Source organism: Carcharodon carcharias, chromosome 20 (assembly GCF_017639515.1).
Source record: "Carcharodon carcharias isolate sCarCar2 chromosome 20, sCarCar2.pri, whole genome shotgun sequence".
Classification (NCBI taxonomy): Eukaryota; Metazoa; Chordata; class Chondrichthyes; order Lamniformes; family Lamnidae; genus Carcharodon; species Carcharodon carcharias.
In genome coordinates, this window is record NC_054486.1 from 88,495,016 (window position 1) to 88,516,462 (window position 21,447).

Here is a 21,447-nt window from a genome sequence, read left to right on the forward strand (position 1 = left end):
GAAGCCAAGAAGGAAGAGAGAGGTATATAGAGCAAGGATGATCAGATCAGACATGGCAATCATCTGGATTCTGATAAGAAATGTCTGAATTGACACTGCTCAGTAGAAACAGTTGCAAATGAATTGCACAGGCACTTATTCTGAAATGATTGCTGGTTTAAAGTCAACTCCAAGCTTGAGTACTTTCAATAACAACAGCTGCCAGAGTTTCATTTAAATCATGCAGAGATTATTACTATGTACCGAAAGTCTGTTGGAGGTCACAGTTGAGTTTGAATCCAAATGCTTCAACTAAAATGTGGGTGTGGTTGCTATTATTCAGTAACAATGAATAAGAGTCAAATATGTTTCAGTGGTTAATGCTTGTAGATTGCTTTAACTGTGAAGTTTTACAAACCTTTATTAGAAATGGTAGACAGATATCTGCAATCTGGTAGAGTTTTAATGTGAAGGTTAATGGGTAAAGATTTTCAGCACTGCAATCAATTTCTGAAAGAGTTTCATTTGACAGCCACTGATACCCGATGAAAATGTATTATCGCAACTCACATTGCTGCCACTCAAGAACTGTTGCTTTCCTTGCTTTAGGCACTTTTTCCTGTCTTGCATCTTCTTGTACAAAGTCAATTTTTCATGTAGGAAGGCAAAGCTAGCCTGAGTAAATACAATTAGTTGGTGCCAAATCAAACTCATTCCCTCAACACAAATTATAAAGCGCTGATTGGATCAAACCGCTTTCTGATGCACAAGACAGCGAATGTTTCTTCTGTGTGTATTGTGCTGCAATTTCCTCTGCACACAGAGATTTCCTCGCTCTGTAATGCCCAGCTATTTGCCCAAAGGGGTAAGGCTCCTCCAGTGATTTTAGTAATAATGCTCCCATGCCAGTTTGTGCTTCTTCTGTACAGACTATTTTTTTCTTGCCCGTTAGGACTTTGATACCAAATTTAGAGCTGTAGCCAGGCTAATTCAAGGCGAAAAGCCTGGTGTAGTCGGCCTTCAGCTTAGCTGATCTGTTTCCATGATAATCCACCCAAATAAGTTGATCAGTCATGGTGTAGCATTGTTCCAACTCCAGGCAAAGCAAACGTACCACTTGAGAAGCCTACGAGTCCACCGTGGCATCACATTTTTTTGTCCTGAGACCATTAATTTTCTCACCTGTGGAAATCCAAATTCCCACTCAGCCCAGCAGGGACTCTCACCAACAAAGTAGGTGGAACAGTTGAGTTACTGGCTGAAATGCCTCTTATTTTTAAGCAAATTGTAATGCTGATTATATGTGAAGGTACAAATGCAATTACCATGTATGCAGTGGCACATACACACTATATGGACTGCAGTACTATTATGCCTACATAGCGGTAGGAACAGTTGAGGTAACATTTTCACCTGTTTAAAAGAATGAAACCAGAAGACTTGGCATTAACTCAGGCACTGGAAACAACAAAGGCACACACAGCCCTGTCAACACTGCAAAGTCCTCCTTACTAACATCTGGGGCTTGTGCCAAAATTGGGAGAGCTGTCCCTTGCTAGCTAAGCTGAGTAAAATTTAATTAGTTAGTGCCAAATCAAACTCATTCCCTCCACATAAATTATAAAAGTGCTGATCAGATCAAAACCCTTTCTGATGCACAAGACAGTGAATGTTTCTTGTGTGCACAGAGCAGCATTTCCCTCTGCACACAGATTTCCTCACTCTGTAATGCCCAGCCAGCTTCTCAAGTGGTACATTTGCTTTGCCTGGAGTTGGAATAATGCTACACCATGATTGATCAACTTATTTGGGTGAATTATCATGGAAACAGGTCAGCTAAGCTGAAGTCCAACCACACCATGATATCAAAAGGCTGAAAGAGCTGGATACTGGAAAAGCTATGGGCCCTGACAATATTTCAGCAATAGCACTAAAGACATGCACCCCTGAGCACCTTAGCCAAGCTGTTTCTGTCCAGCTATAACACTGGCATCAATCTGACAATGAGGAAAATTGCCCACAAAAAGCAAGATAAATCCAATTCAGCCAACTACTGCCCCATCAGCCTCCTCTCAAATCAACAGCAAAGTGATGAAAGGTGTCAGTGAAAATGCTATCAAGCAGTATTTACACAGCAATACTCTGCTCAATAATGCTCAGTTTGAGTTTTGCCAGGGCCACTCAACTCCTGACCTCATTACAGCCATGGACACAACAGGTTAAACCAAGAGGAGGTGAGAGTGACTGCCCTTGATATCAATCCAGCATTTAAATGCAGAATTTAGCATCATTTGAAGTTGCAAATTTGAAGTCATTAGGAATCAGGGGGAAAGCTCTCCACTGGTTGGAGTCATGTCGGGCATAAAGGAAGATGGTTGTGGCTGTTGGATGCTTTTTTTTTATTCATTCATTCACGGGTTGTGGGCTTTGCTGGCTGGGCCAGCATTTATTGCCCATCCATAGTTGCCCTTGAGAAGGTGTTGGTGAGCTGCAGTCCATGAGACATAGGTACATCCACAGTGCTGATAGGAAGGGAGTTACAGGATTTTGACCCAGCAACAGTGAAGGAACGGCAATATATTTCCAAGTCAGGATGGTGGGTGACTTGGAGGGGAACTTCCAGGTAGTGGTGTTCCCATCGATTTGCTGGGAACACCATCATTTAGAAAGCTAATCATCTCAGTCCCAGGACATTGCTGCAGGAGTTCCTCAGGGTTGTGTTCTAGACCCAACCATCTTCAGCTGCTCCCTCAATGTCCTTCCTTCCATCATAAAGTGAGGAATAGGGATGTTCGTTGTTGATTGCACAATGTTCAGTACCATTCAAAATTCCTCAGATACTGAAGCGGCCTGTCCCAACATGCAGCAAGACTTGGACAACATTCAGGCTTGGGCTGATGTGACAAGTAACATTCGTGCCACACAAGTGCCAGGCAATGACCATCTCCAACAAGACAGAATCTAGCCACTGACATTCAATGGCATTACCATCGTTGATAAAAATGGTAATGCCCCACTATCAATATCCTGGGGGTTACCACTAACTAGAAGCCATATAAATACTCTGGCTACAAGAGCAGGTCAGGGACTCGGAATTCTGAGGTGAATAACTCACCTCCTGACTTCCCAAAGCCCGTCCACTATCTACAAGGCACAAGTCAGGATTGTGATGGAATACTCTCCACTTAGTGGGATGTGTGCAATTCCAACAATAAAAGAAGCTCAATACCATACAGAACAAAGCAGCCCACTTGACCAACAATGCAACCGTCAACTTAAACATTCACTCCCTCCATGATTGATGCACAGTGGCAGCAGTGTGTACTATATACAAGATGCACTGCATCAACACACCAAGGCTCCTTCGACACACCCTTCAAACTCTCAATCTCTGTCTCTAGGACAACAAAGGCTGCAGGTGCATGGGAGCACCACCATCTGCAAGTTCCCTCCAAGGCACCATCCTGACTTGTAAATATATCATCGTTCCTGTCACAGGATCAAAATCCTGGAACTCCCTTCCCAGCACCATTGTGGGTGTACCTGCACCAGATGGACTGCAGTAATTCATTGCCACCTTGTCAAGGGCAATTAGGATGGGCAATAAATGCTGGCCTTGCCAGCGATGCCCACATTCTATGAAAGAAAGAATGAAAAAAATACTGGTAGAATAGTTATTTTGACATTAACTCAAATGACCAGAAACTTGCATTTTATGCAGTGGTTAATTTTACATGTAAACAATTATAGCACAAACACTTCAGCTCCCACTCACAGTAGGAAAATAGTTTTTTGAGCCCATAACTTATCTTTTCATTTTAACCAGCTACATCTTACTGGAATTCATTAAATGATTTTGCTTCAATTACTGCCAGTCCTAAATAAATCAGCCTGTATAACAAGGGTCAGTTGGCTTATATCTAGTTGCTAAGACTGTGTTATTACATCTAAGATTTTATTGGACAGTGTTTTGAAAATGTCTAATTTTATGATTCGTATGATTTGGGAGTATAACTTCTAACGGGGATTAAAGATTGAAGTTTTTAAATGTATGATAATGGAAGCACCCACTGGGGTGATGGTAAACAGACTTAAAGTAAATGAAATTCAATGGATGGCATGTGCTTATTTAATAAAGTCATAGTTAGAAGTGGAATTTTTTGGCAGAGGTGGGATGTTTGCAGTTGTTTTCATACTGGGTTTTAAATATTCATTTAGTTTCCCAGAACAAAGGGAATGCTAGGGAATGGGAGGTAGTGGGTGCTATTTAATAGGATCTGTAAGAGCAGGAAGCATGGCGGCCATGGGGGACTTAGGTGGGAGCCAAAACCTCGGTTTCCCAAAGTTGGGTTGAATTCATGAGATAAAGTGGGTGGTGTGTCAGTGGCGGAGCAGCCAACACACCACCAGGTGGTCGAAACTATTTACCATTCATTTGCCTACCATGCATCCTTATTAGTTTTGAAACACACCAAATTAATTTTGAAAGTAGGACTTAAGTCAGTTGCACACAGGACACTCATGCCTCCTGTTTCCCGATAGCTTAAAAGCTGGCATGCACCAGGTGAGGTTGTTCTATCTTTGGATCTAGTGGTCTAGCTGTGTATGTCCAAGGGAGGCAGCTGCACCACACATGGCGGGTCAACAGTCATGGAGGTACTTTGAGCTTGAAGCAGAGCAGGTCCAGCTGCATGGGGAGGTGGTCACTGGTCTGAAGGAGAGTCAAGGGAAAATGAAGATAGTTGAAAGATAATGGTTAGATGCTCCAGGTTTATTGAGGGAAGGAGCAGGGTAATGTTGGAAGGATCAAAGGAGATGGGAGGAAGCTCAAGGGTGACAGAGGAAGGGTAGAGTTGGATGGGCTCCAGTTGCAATGTGACAGTGTTAGTGTCCATTGAAATGGCTGCTAAGAAACTGATACCTTGCTGGAGATCATGTGCTGTTAGGAAACTTTTACCTCAAAAGGATTGTTGGGAGGAGGCCACTGTAGAATGGGTAGATTTGTGCGTGTGGCCCATGGGAGGGCTGATCAACTGCAGCTGCTCTAGGCATGAAACCAAGTCAACAGAGGTGCTCAAATCATTGTCTGTCTTGTTCACACCTTTCACTTTGTGGATCTGCCATGGGTCTCTTGAACCCTATCTTTTTGCAATCTTGGGCGGTAGAGTAGAGGATTTGCCAGGAGGAGGTCCTTTGTCACACAACAACAAAGGCCACATAGCCATCACCTGGCACCAGCCAAGGGGGGAGGAGGTTCGGATGAACCCAACCAAGGCCATCTTCATCTCCGAAGAGCATTCGGAACTCAGTTTCAAAGAAGAGGCATACTTTACTTGAAACATTAACTCTGTTTCTCTCTCCACAGATGCTACCAGACCTGCTGAGCATTTCCAGCACTGTGTTTTTCTTTCAAATTTCCAGTGTCCTCAGTATCTTGCTACCTGACCATAATTTTCTCACCTGCAAACATTTACCTGCTCCAATTGTACATTCACCCCTGCCAGGCTCAATTTGGAGCAACCTCACTACACACATCCTCTACTCTCTCGAAGATAATGGGAAGTGCCCTGTTCTGAAATGGGCTGAAAAGCTCTGACTCCACTGAGGATACCGGCTTTGCACTGATACTCAAGTCAATGAAGTTGTCTTGAGCCATCTCTCCGCTCTTTGCTCACAGTGTCAAGGCCATGATTGCACGAGCAGCGTATTACATCTCATGCTCATCAGTGACCTTGGTCAATCTGCTTGGCAAGTCAATTATGGGGAGGCCAACAGATGCTGCATGTGCAGCCATGTCATGTTGCCTTGAGAATACAAAATCACGTCAAATACATTACCATCCAATAAAGACTGACCTCTAACACACTGCCACACTGTTGCCTATACAGGTGAGATGTCCCTCAATCCCCTTCGCTCAGCAACAACTGCCAAACATAAAGCATGACAGTCAAGGAGGACAAAAATCACAGAAACGCTACAGTGCCGGAGGCTATTCGGCCCATCGAATCTGCACTGGCTCTCTGAAAGAGCATTTTACCTAGTCCCACTCCCCTACCTTATAACCATAATCTTGCACATTTGCTCTTTTGAGATAGCAATCCTTTTCCCTTTTGAATATCTCAGTCGAATCTGCCTCCACCACCCTCTCAGGAAGTTCATTCTAGACTCCAACTACCATCTGGGTGAAAATGTTTTCCTCACCTCACTTCTATTCCTTTTGCCAATTACTTTGAATCTGTGCCCTTTAGTTCGCGATGATCTCGAGTGGGAACAGTTTCTCACTATTTATCCTGTCCATACCCCTCAGGATGTTGAATACGTCTATCAAGTCTCCTCTCAGCCTTATTTTCTCTAAGGAAAACAGACCCAACCTCTCCCCATAGCTACAATTCTCCATCCCTGGAATGATTCTTGTGAATCTTCTCTGTACTGTCTCCAATGCCTTCATATTCTTCCTCAATATGGTACCCACAACTGGACACAGTACTCCAGATGTGGCGTAACTTGTATCTTTTACAAGTGCAACATGACCTCCTTACTCTTGCACTCAAAGCCCCTATTAATAAAGCCTAAGATACTATATGCTTTATTAGCTGCTCTCACAACCTGCCTTGCTATCTTCAATGATTTATGTACATATACACCAAGGTCCCTCTGTTCCTGCACCTCCTTTAGAGTTTCTCCCTTTATTTTGTACTGTCTTGCCGTATTCGTCCTGCCAGAATGAATCACTCACTTCTCTGCAGTGAGATCCACCTGCCACTTGTCGGCCCAACCCACCAACATGCCTAAGCCCTTTTGATGTTCAAGACTATCTTCACAGTTGACAATGTTTCTAGTCTTCGTATCATCTGCAAATTTTGAAATCACGCCCTGAACACTACAGTCTAGATCATTAATATATATTAGGAAGAGCAAGGGTCCCACATTGCCCCCTGGAGAACTCCACTATAAACCTTCCTCCAATCTGAAAAATAACTATTTATTACTACTCTGTTTCCTGTCACACAGCCAATTTTTTTATCCAAGTGCCTACTTTCTCTTTTATTCCACGAGCTAGAATTTTGCTTACAAATCTGCTGTGTGGCACTGTATCAAATGCCTTTTGAAAACTCATACACCATAGACTACCTAAATGATGAATTTGTTTAAATATTATCTGATGCACTGACAGCATTCTTTTCTCCATGTAAATGCAGGTAATAATACTCAAGTCCCTGGGGAAGCTGGAATTGGCATAGATTGCTCTGTTCAAAAGTTTACCTGAGCATGTTTGTCAAATGACTAAATCTGTGTCCCTTTAGGAATACTTCACCAGTCTGCTCCTTAATGCAAATGAATATTGTCCTTTGGACATTGTTTCAGATGTCCCACTCCCGGATGATTGCAGACAGCAAGAAATAAATACCCGGTTAATCTGTTTTTGATGGTAAAGACTAAGACACTAGAAGAATTTCATGGTTCTTCCTTAAATAGGTTTTTTACATGCACCTGAAAGAATTGTCAGAGTCTTGATTTAACATCTCATCTGAAAAGCAGTACCTATGTCAAAGCAATACTTTTTCAATACTGCACAAATATGGCAGTTAATATCATGTGCTCACAATGGCGCAGAATGGGCTTGAATCCATAACCTTCTAGGCCAAGAGGTTAAGTGGGTGATACTGAACTAAAGCTGACCCTTGTGGACACACTTTAGGAAGAGAATTAGTGTATATTTTACACACTGATTTGCCTTATATCTTCTTAAATGCATCCTAACTCACCTCATAAAATCAACAAATTACAGCCACTACCATTACTTAGTGATTCTCCGATAACTATTGCCCTATATAATAAAAAATCTAAAGATTAATATTCCAACCTACAGAAACTCAAATGAATCTAGACAATAAAATTCTGGAAGGCTTTTTTGGTTGATATACCTTATCCAAACTACAATATTAATTAGGCTTGAAGATTAATTGACTGTGATATGTATTAATATGCAAGAAAGGCAACAGCCCAGGTAACTCAAAAGAATTGAAAGTCTTACAGCGAGACTGCTTCTGAAGACGTTAATGACACTGATTGACTAAGAAGCTTCATGGATAAAGGGTATTGCTCTGACAACATCAGTGAAATACGAAATCTAATAGAACTATGCAACCAAAGGTAAAACACCAGGCATGGCAACTTTCCGAGATGCACAGAAAGCATTAACTGGGTGAATGGAACTTCTTTCAGCTCTATGTGTATTTGGATTTGGTCCCATATTCAATAATGACACAAATAGTGCACAGCTCACAGACATATATTCTGGTTAAGCGTCAGTTGTGGCCTTCAGGTAAGCACACAATAAGGCTTCCCCTTTCATTCCGTGGTAGATATTATTCCTTTCAAGTCTCTTACTGGTTGATGTGCATTTGCAATTAAGGTAATAAAAGCAAGTAAGACGTACCATGAAAATACACTTTCTAAACAGATGACACATTTCAGCTATTCAGTTCTCTAGCTACAACATTTATTGAGACAAGGCCAAAGCATATCTAATATCAGCAGTTCTGGCCATTACTCCCACCCCAGCCCCTCAAATAAGAGGGAGATGGTGACGTAGTGGTAATATTACAGGGTTAGTAATCCAGAAGCTCAGGCTAATGGTTCAAATCCCACCATGGCAGCTGGTGGAATATGCATTCAATTAATAAATATGGATTGCACAGCTGGTCTCAGTAATGTTAACCATGAAACTAATCATCAATTGTTGTGTCCGATCTGGTTCACTAATGTCCTTACCTGGTCAGTTGACTCCAGATCCACAATAATGTGGTTGACTCTTAACTGCCCCCTGAAATGGCCTTGCAAGCTACTCAGTTCAAGGGCAACTAGGGACAGATAACAAATGCTGGCCTCGCCAGTGATGACCACATCCCATTAAAGAAAAAAAAACACAGTTGATCCATAGGAGATTAGATTTCCACATTCTTGCAAGACTTAACAAACATCAAATTTCTTTTAGCAGTTTTGAAATAAAACACCTTTGTTCATAAGGCCATGTGACTGAGGAAATAAAGAGGGCAATCCAGCTAAAGACGCAAGAGGACTGAATTCTCACGCCTAGAGTATTTCATGATCTTTCACTCATTTGCTCCGTAGGAACTTTCTAGGCCCTCACCAAGCGATAATGGAATTAATATTGCAATTTACAAGAATCTTGCAGCACTCTAAAGAGTGAAAACTAACCAGAGTCAAATGCAGCCTAATTAAAGGTGCAGAAAGTTATGTAAGCATGTCAGGAAATAGGTCAGGTGCTGGTTCTGGAAAAGAAAAAAATGGTTTACCATTCTATTAAAGCATATTAAGAAAATTGCTAAACCAGAGCATGCTAACAGCCGCAGGAAGGGAGAATGGACTTGGACTTTTATAATACTTTTCATGTAACAGCCATTTTCTACCCAGCAAGATTCCACAAATAAAAAAAATGAATGAATAAATGACCAGATAATTTGTTTTTGTTGGTCCTAATTTGAGGAGGAATGTTGGCCAGGATGACAGAAAATGGTTATGATCCATTTTCAGTTGCATCAGCAGCGATGTATAGAGTGTGAGAGATGCAAACAGACAACCTGAGGCTGGCCTAAAGTTGGACTTGTGATCTCATTTACATTATTTGAATGAGTTACTGGCACCCATCATGTCCGGAGAGGCAGCTTGCCCGTTTTATATTGTTGGCTATTGGGACACTTGATTTTCAATTTAGCAATTTAAACTAGGCATTGGGTCTTTCACAAAAAAATGCAAGGAACATAACAACTGTTTATAGCAGTTGTCAGGAACTCCTGAAAAATGGCTAAATCCAATACTGGGTCTGGCATCCTTGGGTGCAGGTCATTGGTCATTGAAATCGGTCCTTGTTTGTTGACCCTTTTTGTACAACCATAAGACACAAGCAACAAGATCTAATTTCTACTCCAGAGCTTTTTTTTTGTGTCCACCAGAATTGTGTAACATCTCAGATGAAAGATGGTACTGCATCAGGCTTTCTTCAACAGCACCTCTATTCCCTATCACCATCACCTCCTTTTTCCCCTCCAAGTCACACACATCATCCTGAGTACTAAGGCAGATACCATCATTCTTTTCTTACTAGGTCAATATCCACGATTTCGTAATCTAATACCAATGCAAACACCACAAAGACTGCAGCAAATGAAAGAGAAGGTCCAACACCACCTTCACAGGGCAATTATTGATGGATAATAAATATGACCTGCATTCTCTGGAAAAAAAACCTACATAACCACTTTTATTAATAACTTCGTGATTAGTAACATAATCTAAAGATTAAAACATCAGTCCAACCCAACTAATAGCCAGGAGTCAAAAGCAAAATACCACAGATGCTGGAAATCTGAAATTAAAACAGAAAATACAAGAAATACTCACCAGGTCTGGCAACATTAGTTGAGAGAGAAATAGAATTAACGTTTGAGGTCCATGACCTTCCTTCAGATGAGTTCTGAAAAGCTGACACTGTTTTTCTCTCTCCATAGATGCTGCCAGACCTGCTGAATATTTACACCATTCTCTGTTTTCACATCATTAATAACTAAGATAACTGTTCTCCAAAAAAGATAATTATGCACCCAACCTATTGTTTTGAGATGTGACCGTCAGTGCATGCTTCATTCTCTGTTGTCATTAAATCATATCTGCATAAATAAATGAGGCACTGTAAACAAGTCAAACTCTCAAAATATTAAGAAAGTAAGTTTCTTCCTGTGTAATATTTTGTATGGTTGAAACTGCTCAATCTGTATAAAACTGCTAAACTTTCAGAAAAGTTAGCCTCTTTCCGAGTCTTTTAAATGCTTAAACTTCAATGAAAAGAGGAACTATAATAATAAATGCAAGTGGATAACCAAGGCAGCTCTGTACATTTTAAAAAGTATAAAGAAACAAAGACTCTCCAGTAACACAAAGGACTGAATTTTTGCACAAAGGGAGAGGCTGTCCTTCTGCACAAAAATGCTGGCAAAGGCCCAAGACCAGAACTCCCACACCTGAACTAGGCCTCTGCCTGGTTGAGGTGGGGGGGGGGGGGGGTGCGCGCGCGCGCGGGGGGGTGGTGGGAGTGAGCCAATTTCTAAATAACATATTCATGGTTCACGGCGGCAGCTGCCCCCATGAATCAGCATGTGATTTTAGTGAGGTAGGAGTCTGAAATCCAAAGTGTGCACATTAGACCAGGTAAGAGCAGGTCTGAGCCATGTTATGTGTTTGGATAGCCAGGGTACCCCTTTGGAGAGGCAACTACCCCTTTGGAAATGGTCCCTGGACAGCTTTGCTACAGGTCAGGTGCCCTTTTGGAGAGGTAAGGCACCCTTTGGGAGAAGTCAGGTACCTGTTGAGATTGTTAAAAGTAGATATAATTACTTGCAAAAAGTGAGGTCCCACTGGGACAATCAAAGCTGTCAAAAAGCAGTCAAAGAGCTGTCAAAACTGTCAAAGCCGTCAAAGAACTCGAACGCTGTCAAAGCTGTCAAGGGATTTAACTCAGCTGGGGTTTAATTTTTGTTAAAAAAAAGTGTGGAGTTTAAAAAAGATCAATGCTTGATACTTTACTTTCTGTTGATATAAGCCTGGGGGTCATCATTATAGGATTTGTGCTGCATGACTGATTTTATAACCTAACATTTTCACAATAGTGTTTCTATTAAGTGAGAAATTTGATTAACAGATTCAAATGGTTATAGCATAGAAATGCTTGTTTTCATAAGAGATTAAGTACTTAAGTGAAATATTTGTTTTTATAAGAGATTAGTTGAAAGAATTTCAATGTATTGAATGAGGAGCCATGGGGTGGGTAGAGGAGCATGGGGGGGCCGTTGGTGTGTGGTGGGAGGGGCATAAGGATGCAATGTACTAGGTGCCATGGGGTTGAACAGAGGGGCATGGGGTATGAGGTGCCAAGGGGGGGGGGGAATGAGGTGGCAAAAGTGGGCATGGAGAGTGTGTGGGAGGTGAGGGGTGAGGGCATTTTTTATTGCATTCATTTTTTTAAAATAACTTCAACTAAGTGCCAGTGCATAGAGGCAGACCTTCTGCACTTATTCTGGGACAACAGGTCTGACTTCTAATCCAGCCTGTGCCCCCAGAATGAAAATCTGACCTTTTAGGCCTTTTTCCTGGGTTGGGTTCACTGAGCTGGGAAACGTGGTGGTAATGTATGAAAAATGCTATGTCAGTTCATGTATAATTTGTTACAGGTTCAAAGCAAAAAAAAAATCTAGTTACTTACTGCTGGGCATTTTTCCCTTGGAGCTGAACCAAACAACAATTAAACTCTGAGCTACCTGACTTTGTTTACCTCAGAACAATTAGCCTTTGTTTCCTTAAACAGAACACTATTCCACTTTAGCAGAATAATATTCTGTATGTTACACAGTATTAAACTCCTGTACATAAAGTGCAAAGCTTCATCTCATTTAATGTGAACAATGCCAAGGGACATCCACTAATGATGCACAAAAGAGAGCATATTTAAAGCTTTCCTGTGTTTCTTACACACTTAAACAGGTAGTTGTTTCTAATTTAGTGGCAAACATATAAATTTTTAAAACCGTTGCAAGTAAGCTTGTCTTGTAAGTAATAAGATAAAGTCACGTTTACAATGAATATATTTTACATGATTGTAAAGAACATTGATAATGAAGGTGTAGATTTGTTTCCGGTCACTACAGTTTGAAGGAGATATAACTAGTCTGACCTGGCCCTGAGCTCTGGAAAGCCCTCCCCACACCTCTCCATCTCATTTTCTTCAAAACACTCCATAAAACCTATCTCCATGACGAAGCTTTTGTTCACCTGATCTAATATCTCCTTATGTGGCATGGTGTCATATTTGTTTTATGCTGCTCTTTTGGGATATTTTATTACATTAAAAGGTCCTTTTAAACTGTTGTTGACCGAGAGCAGGGTGAAATTTATACTGCAGGAGTAGTGATCATTACAAGCATACTTGCAGCAGATAGTTATTTTCTACTGAGTTAATTGGGCAAATTACTCTTCACTATATGGTTCTCTGAATAGTTGGGGCTTTTATATATTTTATGGGATGAAATTGTATGTTCTTGGATTGGACCTACATGAGGGAATAAATAACTCAATTAGAAATTAAAGAATTTTTCCCCCTTCAGCTTACACTTCATGCCAAAACTATTCTAAATAAAGATCTAATTTGTTGCAAGGTTCCAATATTTATGCATATTTCCTCAAAAAATTTCTTTCTAGAAGCTTTTTGTAAACAAGACAAACATAGCCTGTTGAAGTCATCCAAATACATTTCTAAATGTTAATGCACAACAGTGATTTATAAAATAAAACCAAGGTTATGTTTCAACTGATGAGAGTTTTGCAGCGCAGACTAGATTCTAGCAAGTAGGTGGTTTACTGTTGAAGAATAATGTACACCTCTCAATCTCTTTCACAGTGCATTGTGTAGCACAATCATTTCACTTACCAGCACTGCAATGAATCTTTAGCAAAAAATGCAAAGAAACTGGCCATGTAGGTTATTGCTTCAGTTCATTCACAAAATAGCTATCCTAATGTTCATGCTAATCATTTAAAAATATATCCTTTCCTCCGTGCTATCACAGGAACAATTCCACCTGATAACATGAACAGCACAATTATTAGCCTGAAGTTGCATAATCTCATGACTACAATGATGTAATTTGCTCTGGCTATGCACTGACTTGATCTATTGTTATGCATAGCTAGAGCCTGAGGCAGGCTTTCACTGAAAGCTTGCACTTTACCCAAGGCAAAGCATGGACATCTACTCTGTATTTAATAAATCTCAGAAAAAGGAAATCCTGAATAACTACCAACACTAAAAGCAAACGGGAAAATAGAATTTAAAATGCCACCAGTAGAGATGTGAAAACTGTCCCACATTGATTTTACCTTATTAATCTTCTCAGAACTGCTTGAAACATTGTGCTAAAAACAAAAAAACTGCGGATGCTGGAAATCCAAAACAAAAACAGAATTACCTGGAAAAACTCAGCAGGTCTGGCAGCATCGGCGGAGAAGAAAAGAGTTGACGTTTCGAGTCCTCATGACCCTTCGACAGAACTTTGACAGAAACATTGTGCAGTAGTTTACAGTGAAATTTAATACAGTATATATCCCAGCAGAAAAAAAAACCTTAAGAATTAGAGTCCTGAACAATGAATATTTGGATTATACTAAACAAATGTTTGTATCACATTTTGGGAGGAACTGTGATCTACCATTCTTACAGTCATTAAATCAGAATCATATAAGATCACAGGTGATCCATGTCCTTAACTTTCTAAAACAGCTCAAGGATCTCAAAACTTCATAGATTCTTCAGGTTTTCGTTTAAAAATCGTGTTTAAGTAATTTTCGGCACAGCAACTAATGTTAATCTCCCGGCGCTGCGGAACTTCACTTAAAATTAAGAGCTTTTTGTCACTGCTGCTGATGAGTGGAACGCCCACAGCAGCCAAGCAAAGGCAGACTCGGCCAAAAGTCCAGAAAGGGTGGGAGGAAGTTAAAAATTGTAGGGGATGAGATCACGTTCATCTCTTAGCTCGGGGCGAATTTAAACTCCTGGCCTTGCTTAGGTTAGAGGAACTCAGTAAGGAGGAGGGCGGCCCTCGCCACTCAGCCTTCTCTCTCTCTAAACTGTATCCATCGCTTGAGTGGGTTTTTCTCACTGCCACACACACACTCCCTACTCGGGCCTGAGGTGGTATGCTAAGGGCATGTTTTCCACTTACTTGGAGATGCCAATTGCCTGGGCGGTGGCGGGGGGGGCGGTGGCGGGGGTAACGGGGGAGGTCGACACGAGCAGATCTCATGGCAGCTGTCAGTCACCGTCTCAAAAACCGATCTCCCGCCTGATTTCTGGAGTTCGCCCTGAGAAAGCTGGCAGAGTAAAACAAACTTACATTAAAATCAAGCACGGAGGAGGGGGTGGGAATAACAAATGCAAACCACATCTGTCCACTACTCACCTGAAAGAAAAACACCAGCAAAGTGAGAAGATAGCGACTCAGAATCCAGGGGTAGAGAGTAAATGGCAGGTCAGCGGTCAGCATTCCGCCTGCACGATTAAAATTCAACACGTTAAACTGGGGCGGGATTACCGCACTAAAAGACGGCAAATCGCTTCGAATTTGAAAGGGTCCCACAAACTTTCTCTTGTTGTTTGAGGAGGGTTAGAATGTTCCAGAAAGACGTTCTGTCTCTTCACAGTTAAGTTGTCCTTGATGACTTGTTCCCCGAGACATGAAGCAGTTTGAGCCTCTCTTCATGCACTGGAGTGGGGGGGGGTGGGGGGGCGGCGGATGGCGCTTAAACTGGCTGCCGCCAGCAGAGAGAGAAGAGGAGGAGAGATGTCCGTCCCTTGTTTGAGACAACTTGGATCTTCTGTTTATACTGACAGAGAGAGACCAGACCTGCCTTAAAGTCGCAATGGCCGCAACGCAAAACTGCTTGTCTGAAAACAGGTATTCAGCGATCCGGAAAAAAGTTAGCAAAGCTCAAAGGGGGGCGGGGGCGGGGGCGGGGGGCGGTGGAGGAATCTTCTCCCAAACCGTAGTTTTAAATGATACGAAGGAATCACGCTTTCAGGCAATTGCTGCAACAGGCAATGTCCAGTGGGCACTCAAGGCGTTGTAAAGGCATTTTGGAGCCAATCCGTTTTCGTCTCCACTTCGCAGTTTGACAGGGAGAGGCACACAGCCGGCCAGCCGCCCTCCCACAGGTCGCCTCGGATGTGACTGAACGCTGGCCACTCGCGCCAAATCACCTCGCTGTCGCTCCTTTTGAAAGACAGGTGGAAGGGGTGAAAAACAGCGACGTTGCAAAGTAAACGAAAATGCACCCCCCCCCCCTTTCTCTCTCTCTCTCTCTCTCTTTCTTCCTCCCCACGCCCCACTCCCTCCTCTTGGTTAATCTTTGGTAACGCGCTAAATCCCCGTCGCCGAAAATGTTCAGAGCGAGAGTGTCAGTTTGCAACTGTGCGAGCGAGAGTCCCGAGAGCTGCTATAAACGTTTTTCACATCACTCCACTGCACCCGGGCTCATTCTCGAAGTGAGTAGCATCATGTTGGATCTGCATATGCGAAGAATTTCCCTCCAGCTCGCCTCTGAATTTAATCTATGCTTAGCACGCTGCAGCAATTTTTCAGACCGATGTAGCGTGTCCATTGTGCACTACCCTATATTTGACAGCCACTGACTGCTTTGGCTTTATTCCGCTGGAATATCAGTGTGCGGGCTCAAGTGACTGTGCTGTAGCCTCAACCCCTTCCCTCTCCCATGGTTTAGGTCTTGAATTAAGAGTGTTCGGAGTCCTGTGGGTCATGCTCGGTCTTCTTTTGCCCTACGTTCAAGCCGCGCAGAAATGCATTGGTGTGTACATCCCCAGGTTATAGTAGAGCAAATGCAGGCACTCAGCACACACTGGGTTCCTCCTGCGTGTTATCTAATATCCGCCATGTTGTTGTATGATTATATTCATCAATTGTGATTGATGCATAGTGAGAGTTCCGGCGCCGTGATGTACTGGGAACCCCCAAAGTTGTGATACCCACTTATATTTTCAATGCGCGACTCCTATTCAGTAGCTGATAGTTCTCTAAACACATTTTAGTTATTAAAGGGGAAAAGTTCTCAACTTACATTTAACATCGCCTACAATGGAATTTGTAGTGTTTAGAAGAAAACATTAAGCTGGTTAAAAAAGTAATTCAAACGTACCCACAGAATGAGGCATATTTCAGTGTAATGGCATCCGCATTGAACTTTTTACACAATACTTTCCAGACACCTCCTGTCCTGCAACAGCCCAATTTCATGAAGTTAACATAAGTGAGCATGATCTGTTACATGACAGTTTATTTATTCCACTTCACGTTGTGCCGGTCATTCTTATGGGACATGGGTTTTTCTTGTCCAATTTTTGTTAATAGATTGCAGTTTGATAAGCCGACAAGTTACAGAAGCCAAGACATTAACAAACTCAAGCTTCATAAAGTGCTTTTACTGTTAAGTAGGCTTGTCAGTGTCCATAATGCAGATATTATTCACTCAGATACACAAACTTCAACATTTTGTCCACTAAGGCATGATTTCTTTATATTGTCAGATTCCCAGTTTATTCAATTGATGGAGAAACAATTAAAATCTGAATGTTACCAAATAAGTGCCTTAAATTTCATACAGCTGCATATTGGTAATTTGCAAATTACTGAGGTAAGCTTCTGCTTTCAACTATCACGGGAAATCAAGAAAAAATATTTAGATCTCTAATTTAACAGGCATATCTCAATGGTCTAGACTTTGAACTCTTGATGTGATTTTCGTGGTTTAGCATCTCCTTTTGTAACTCTTTCGAGTACAAACCCGTTTCCATCTGTTTCAGATGAAGTTACATTGTTTCATAGTTTGCTATTGTGAGATTTGAACTCTCGATCTTGGGGTTACAAACCCAGTACCATAACCACTTGGCCATTTAGGCCAAGTGTTTAGACGTTGAAAAAGGTAGTTATGTGAAGGTAAGCCTGATCACTTACCACCCAGGTGGTAACACGGAAAATTTAAATAATTATAAACTTAATTTGATTTGGCAGTCAGTTAGGCTACTCAATCAGTAGTTAAAATTTCCAATCTTACACCTTGAGTAAACAAAAATAAGTAGTTAGTGACAAGAAATATGAGAACCTAACATGATAATCTACTTTTAATGTGAAAAGACAAACCGTGTATTGACGAGGGAAAAATGCTAATTCTAATGAAACAATTCATCAAATCTCAGGGTTCTATTTTGGAACTAAATAGATTCTACTGATGATAGAAGTGAGTGTATTTTTTTAATGCAATTATTAAAGTTTCTATACTTTTCAGTTATCTAGGATTCTTTTGTATTCTTTAATAAGTATGCTGTCTTTAATATATTCATGTAGAGAGTAGCAACAGGCAAATTAATTCATGCTAGAATTGCATTTGTCTACAGTATTTTCAACATATATTCACTTTCCTTGCAGTGCAAGACTGTAATAAGCTGCAAAGAGGATTTGCATATTGCAGTATATCAATTTCAGTAAAATCAGTCTGTATTACTGCATAGTGCCTCCATACCCACCAATAGGGTGAATACATTAATTTGTCTAACATTAAAAAAACTCAATTGACTATAATCTGCAAGTGTAGATTGTCTTTAGCCTCTAATCCCTGCTTATTCTACTGTGGTTAATGCTTCTTTGAACTGCCCAGCCCTTTCCACTCAAACATTGAAATACCACATCCTCCTTGCTCTTTCACAATCTACTTGTTTTTTTCATTAGTTCCTGATTTAATACATCACTGTCCCTACACTTTTAAATGCCAGCAGTATATAAAGACTCAGTTATATTTTTGCTACTTTAATTAAAGAGGTTGGATAAAGATCATGCTCCAAGAAGTTTCCAACATTTTAAGAATTATGAATAACACCAAAGTGCAACACACATTAAAACATTCTACACCCAGTCTTCTTTACAAAGGAGCTTCAAGCTTCCATAATCTAAGAGATCACATGTCTTGTCTCTTCATCTGAGTGTGATTTATGATGCCATTAGAGAGTACCACTTTGTGATTTAGAAGTTGGCATTTGCTTTGAGGAAATTGAATTTATAACCTTCCCTTTTATATTGGCTCAATGAATGTTTCAGTCCACCAGCATATAGCATTTTCCAAAATATTCAACCAGAATTTGTAAATTTACATTAATCATTTTCTGCAAGGCAATATGTTTATCCAAAAATATCAAAAGGTAGGATCTTATTCCTAATTTCTTTAAACTATTTATCCCTGAAGACATAGCAAAACCTTCTTACTATGATTCAAGCTGCTCAAGCATGACCTGATGGCATGCATCCTAGAGTCTTAAAAAAGTGGCTGCAAAGATAGTAGAGGCATTGGTTATAATCTTCCAAAATTCCTCAGATTCTGGCTGGGTCCCAGTGGATTGGAAAATAGCAAATGTAAGACCTATATTCAAGAAAGGATGGAGAAAGAAAGCAGAAAACTATAGGCCAGCTAGTTGATGTCTGTCCCAGGAAAATTGCTAGAATCCATGATTAAAGACATTATAGCAGGATACTTAGAAAATTATAATGTGATCAGGCAGAGTCAGCATGGTTTTGTGAAAGGGAATTTGTGTTTAACTAACTTATTAGCTTTGTTACAACCGGGATGGGAGGAGTCCACAATTTCTCTAGCCCCACTACTCCACAGGTCACACCATAAGTGCAAATGTTTAATTCGCTCACCAAAATGGCCAGTTGTTTACTTTGCTAATGCTAGACCCCGAACAAAAGAGGCTTTAACCAGGCTTCCTTCAATAAACTCAGAATAATTGATTTATTATGAAATTAACATTTTTTAAAACAAGTTGAAAAACTGGTTAACATACAATTTGTAATCCAGAAGTGTAATGATTTACCCCTTTTAAAATCCCAACACACAAAAACAAAGGACAAGACAAGTAAGGTCTCTGCAGAGGTTGGCATAAGGGAACACTTTATAATAAAGGATAAAGTTTGAAAAGGTCTTCATGTCAATGATTAGGTGTTCTTGCATGCTAAGTTGGAGTGCCAGTCACAGTATTGTCTAGAAGTCCTTTCCAAAGGATCTTTGGTGAAACACTGTCTTTGTTAACTCTTACTTGTCATAGCTTCACAGGCTTTCAAATACAGATGAGTTATCCTGAGATGAGAATTTTCTGGCTGAAGGTGAACACCCACTCTGGACCGCAGGCAATAGAGAGAGAGAGGAACAATCTTCCTCACAGTTCACTTCTGAGACGTACACTGAGTTCAAAAAACATGTTCAGACAGAACTTCTCACAGGCCAAGTGTTTGTCAGATAATCAGCAGGAGCCCACAATCTGGCAGCAGCAATTTTTTATTTTTATTTTTAACACTAGTAAAAAAAAACTCATCTCCCCAGGTATCTTGCTGGTCATTTAGCTGAAGTCATGTGATTTCTTGGAAAAAGCAGACAAAAGTGAACTTACAACCTTTAAAAAATAACTCAAGAGAGTGCCCAAATAATTCAATGTCCTTCCAAGTTTTTTTTTTAAAAAGCACATAGCTCTTGGAGATATGGATTCCTAACAGAGTTCTTTGAGAAAGTAATAAGCAAGGTGGATAAAGGGGAACCTGTAGATGTGGTGTACATGTATTTCCAAAAGGCATTTGACAAGATACCACATCAAAGGCTATAACACAAAATAAGAGCTCATGGTGTACGTGGTGACAGTCACTTGGATAAAGGATTGGTTAGCTAACAGGAAATAGAGAGTCGGGATCAATAGGTCTTTTTCGCCTTGGCAAGCTGTAACAAGTAGAGTGCCGAAAGGATCAGTGCTGGGACCTCAACTATTTACAATCTATATCAATTACTTTAACGAAGGGACCAAAAGTATGGTAGCTAAATTTGCCAATGACACCAAGATAGATAAGAAATTAAGTTGTCAAGAGGAGGTAAAAAAGTCCACAAATAGATATAGTTAGGCTGAATATGTGTGCAAAAATTTGGCAGGTAGGAGTTAGGAAGTTTTATGGCAGCTGTACAGGGTCTTGGTGAGACCACATCTGGAGGACTGTTGGTAGTTTTTATCAAATAAGGAGACAAAGGATATAATTATGTTAGAAGCAGTTCAGAAAAGATTCACTTTATTCATTCCTGTGACGAAGGCCTTATCTTATGAAGAAATGTTGAACAGGTTGGACTATACCCATTGGAGCTTAGAAGAATGAGACGTGATCTTATTGAAACATAGAAGATCCTGAGGGGTCTTGATAGGGTAAATACCGGGAGGATATTTCCTGGTGGGGAAAATTAGAAATCGGAAACTCAGTTTAAAGATAAGAGGTTTCCTGAAGATGGAAATGAGAGGAATTTTTTTCTCTGAGGGTCATCAACCTGTGGAATTCTGTTCCCCAGAAAGCAGTGTAGGCTGGGTCATTGAATTTATTCAAAGCTGAGTTAGATAGATTTTTGACAGACAAAGGAGTCAAGGATTATGGGGGACAGATAGTAAAATGGAATTGAGATCACAGTCAGATTAACCATGATCTTATCAAATGGTGGAGCATGCTCGAAATGACCTACTCCTGCTCCCAAGTCCTATGTTCCTAGATCCTTTGCTTTTGTTCAATCGGGCTGTGCCACACAGGAAATCTAGTTTTGCTTTATTAGGAAGTCTTTTTATGGCTGAACTTTAAAGCACTTAGATCACATTTCTGGTAGTGATAAATATCATTAAACAGCACATCTACTGACAAACTACGGTTACTACAGTTAGGATTTCTTGAACTGAGCAAGGCCAAGTCACATGGGTAAAGCAAGAAGGAATTGCCACTGAGACATCCTGTGAGTACATATCTGCAAAGGACAAATCCC

The 21,447-nt window shown here is 40.8% G+C and overlaps 1 protein-coding gene across 1 annotated transcript in view; it reads right to left on the minus strand.

Annotated features, from left to right (window-relative positions):
• prima1 (proline rich membrane anchor 1) overlaps positions 1-15,849 on the minus strand; it is a 74,323-nt gene extending 58,474 nt beyond the window's left edge. Inside the window, exons 1-2 of the mRNA XM_041214664.1 lie at positions 15,009-15,849; positions 14,772-14,919 (exon numbers count right to left, since the gene is read on the minus strand). Coding sequence (XP_041070598.1) covers positions 14,772-14,919; positions 15,009-15,092 — 232 coding nt within the window. The 5' untranslated portion in view covers positions 15,093-15,849. The remainder of the gene's footprint in view (positions 1-14,771; positions 14,920-15,008) is intronic.
• Between the last annotated feature and the right edge of the window lie 5,598 nt (positions 15,850-21,447).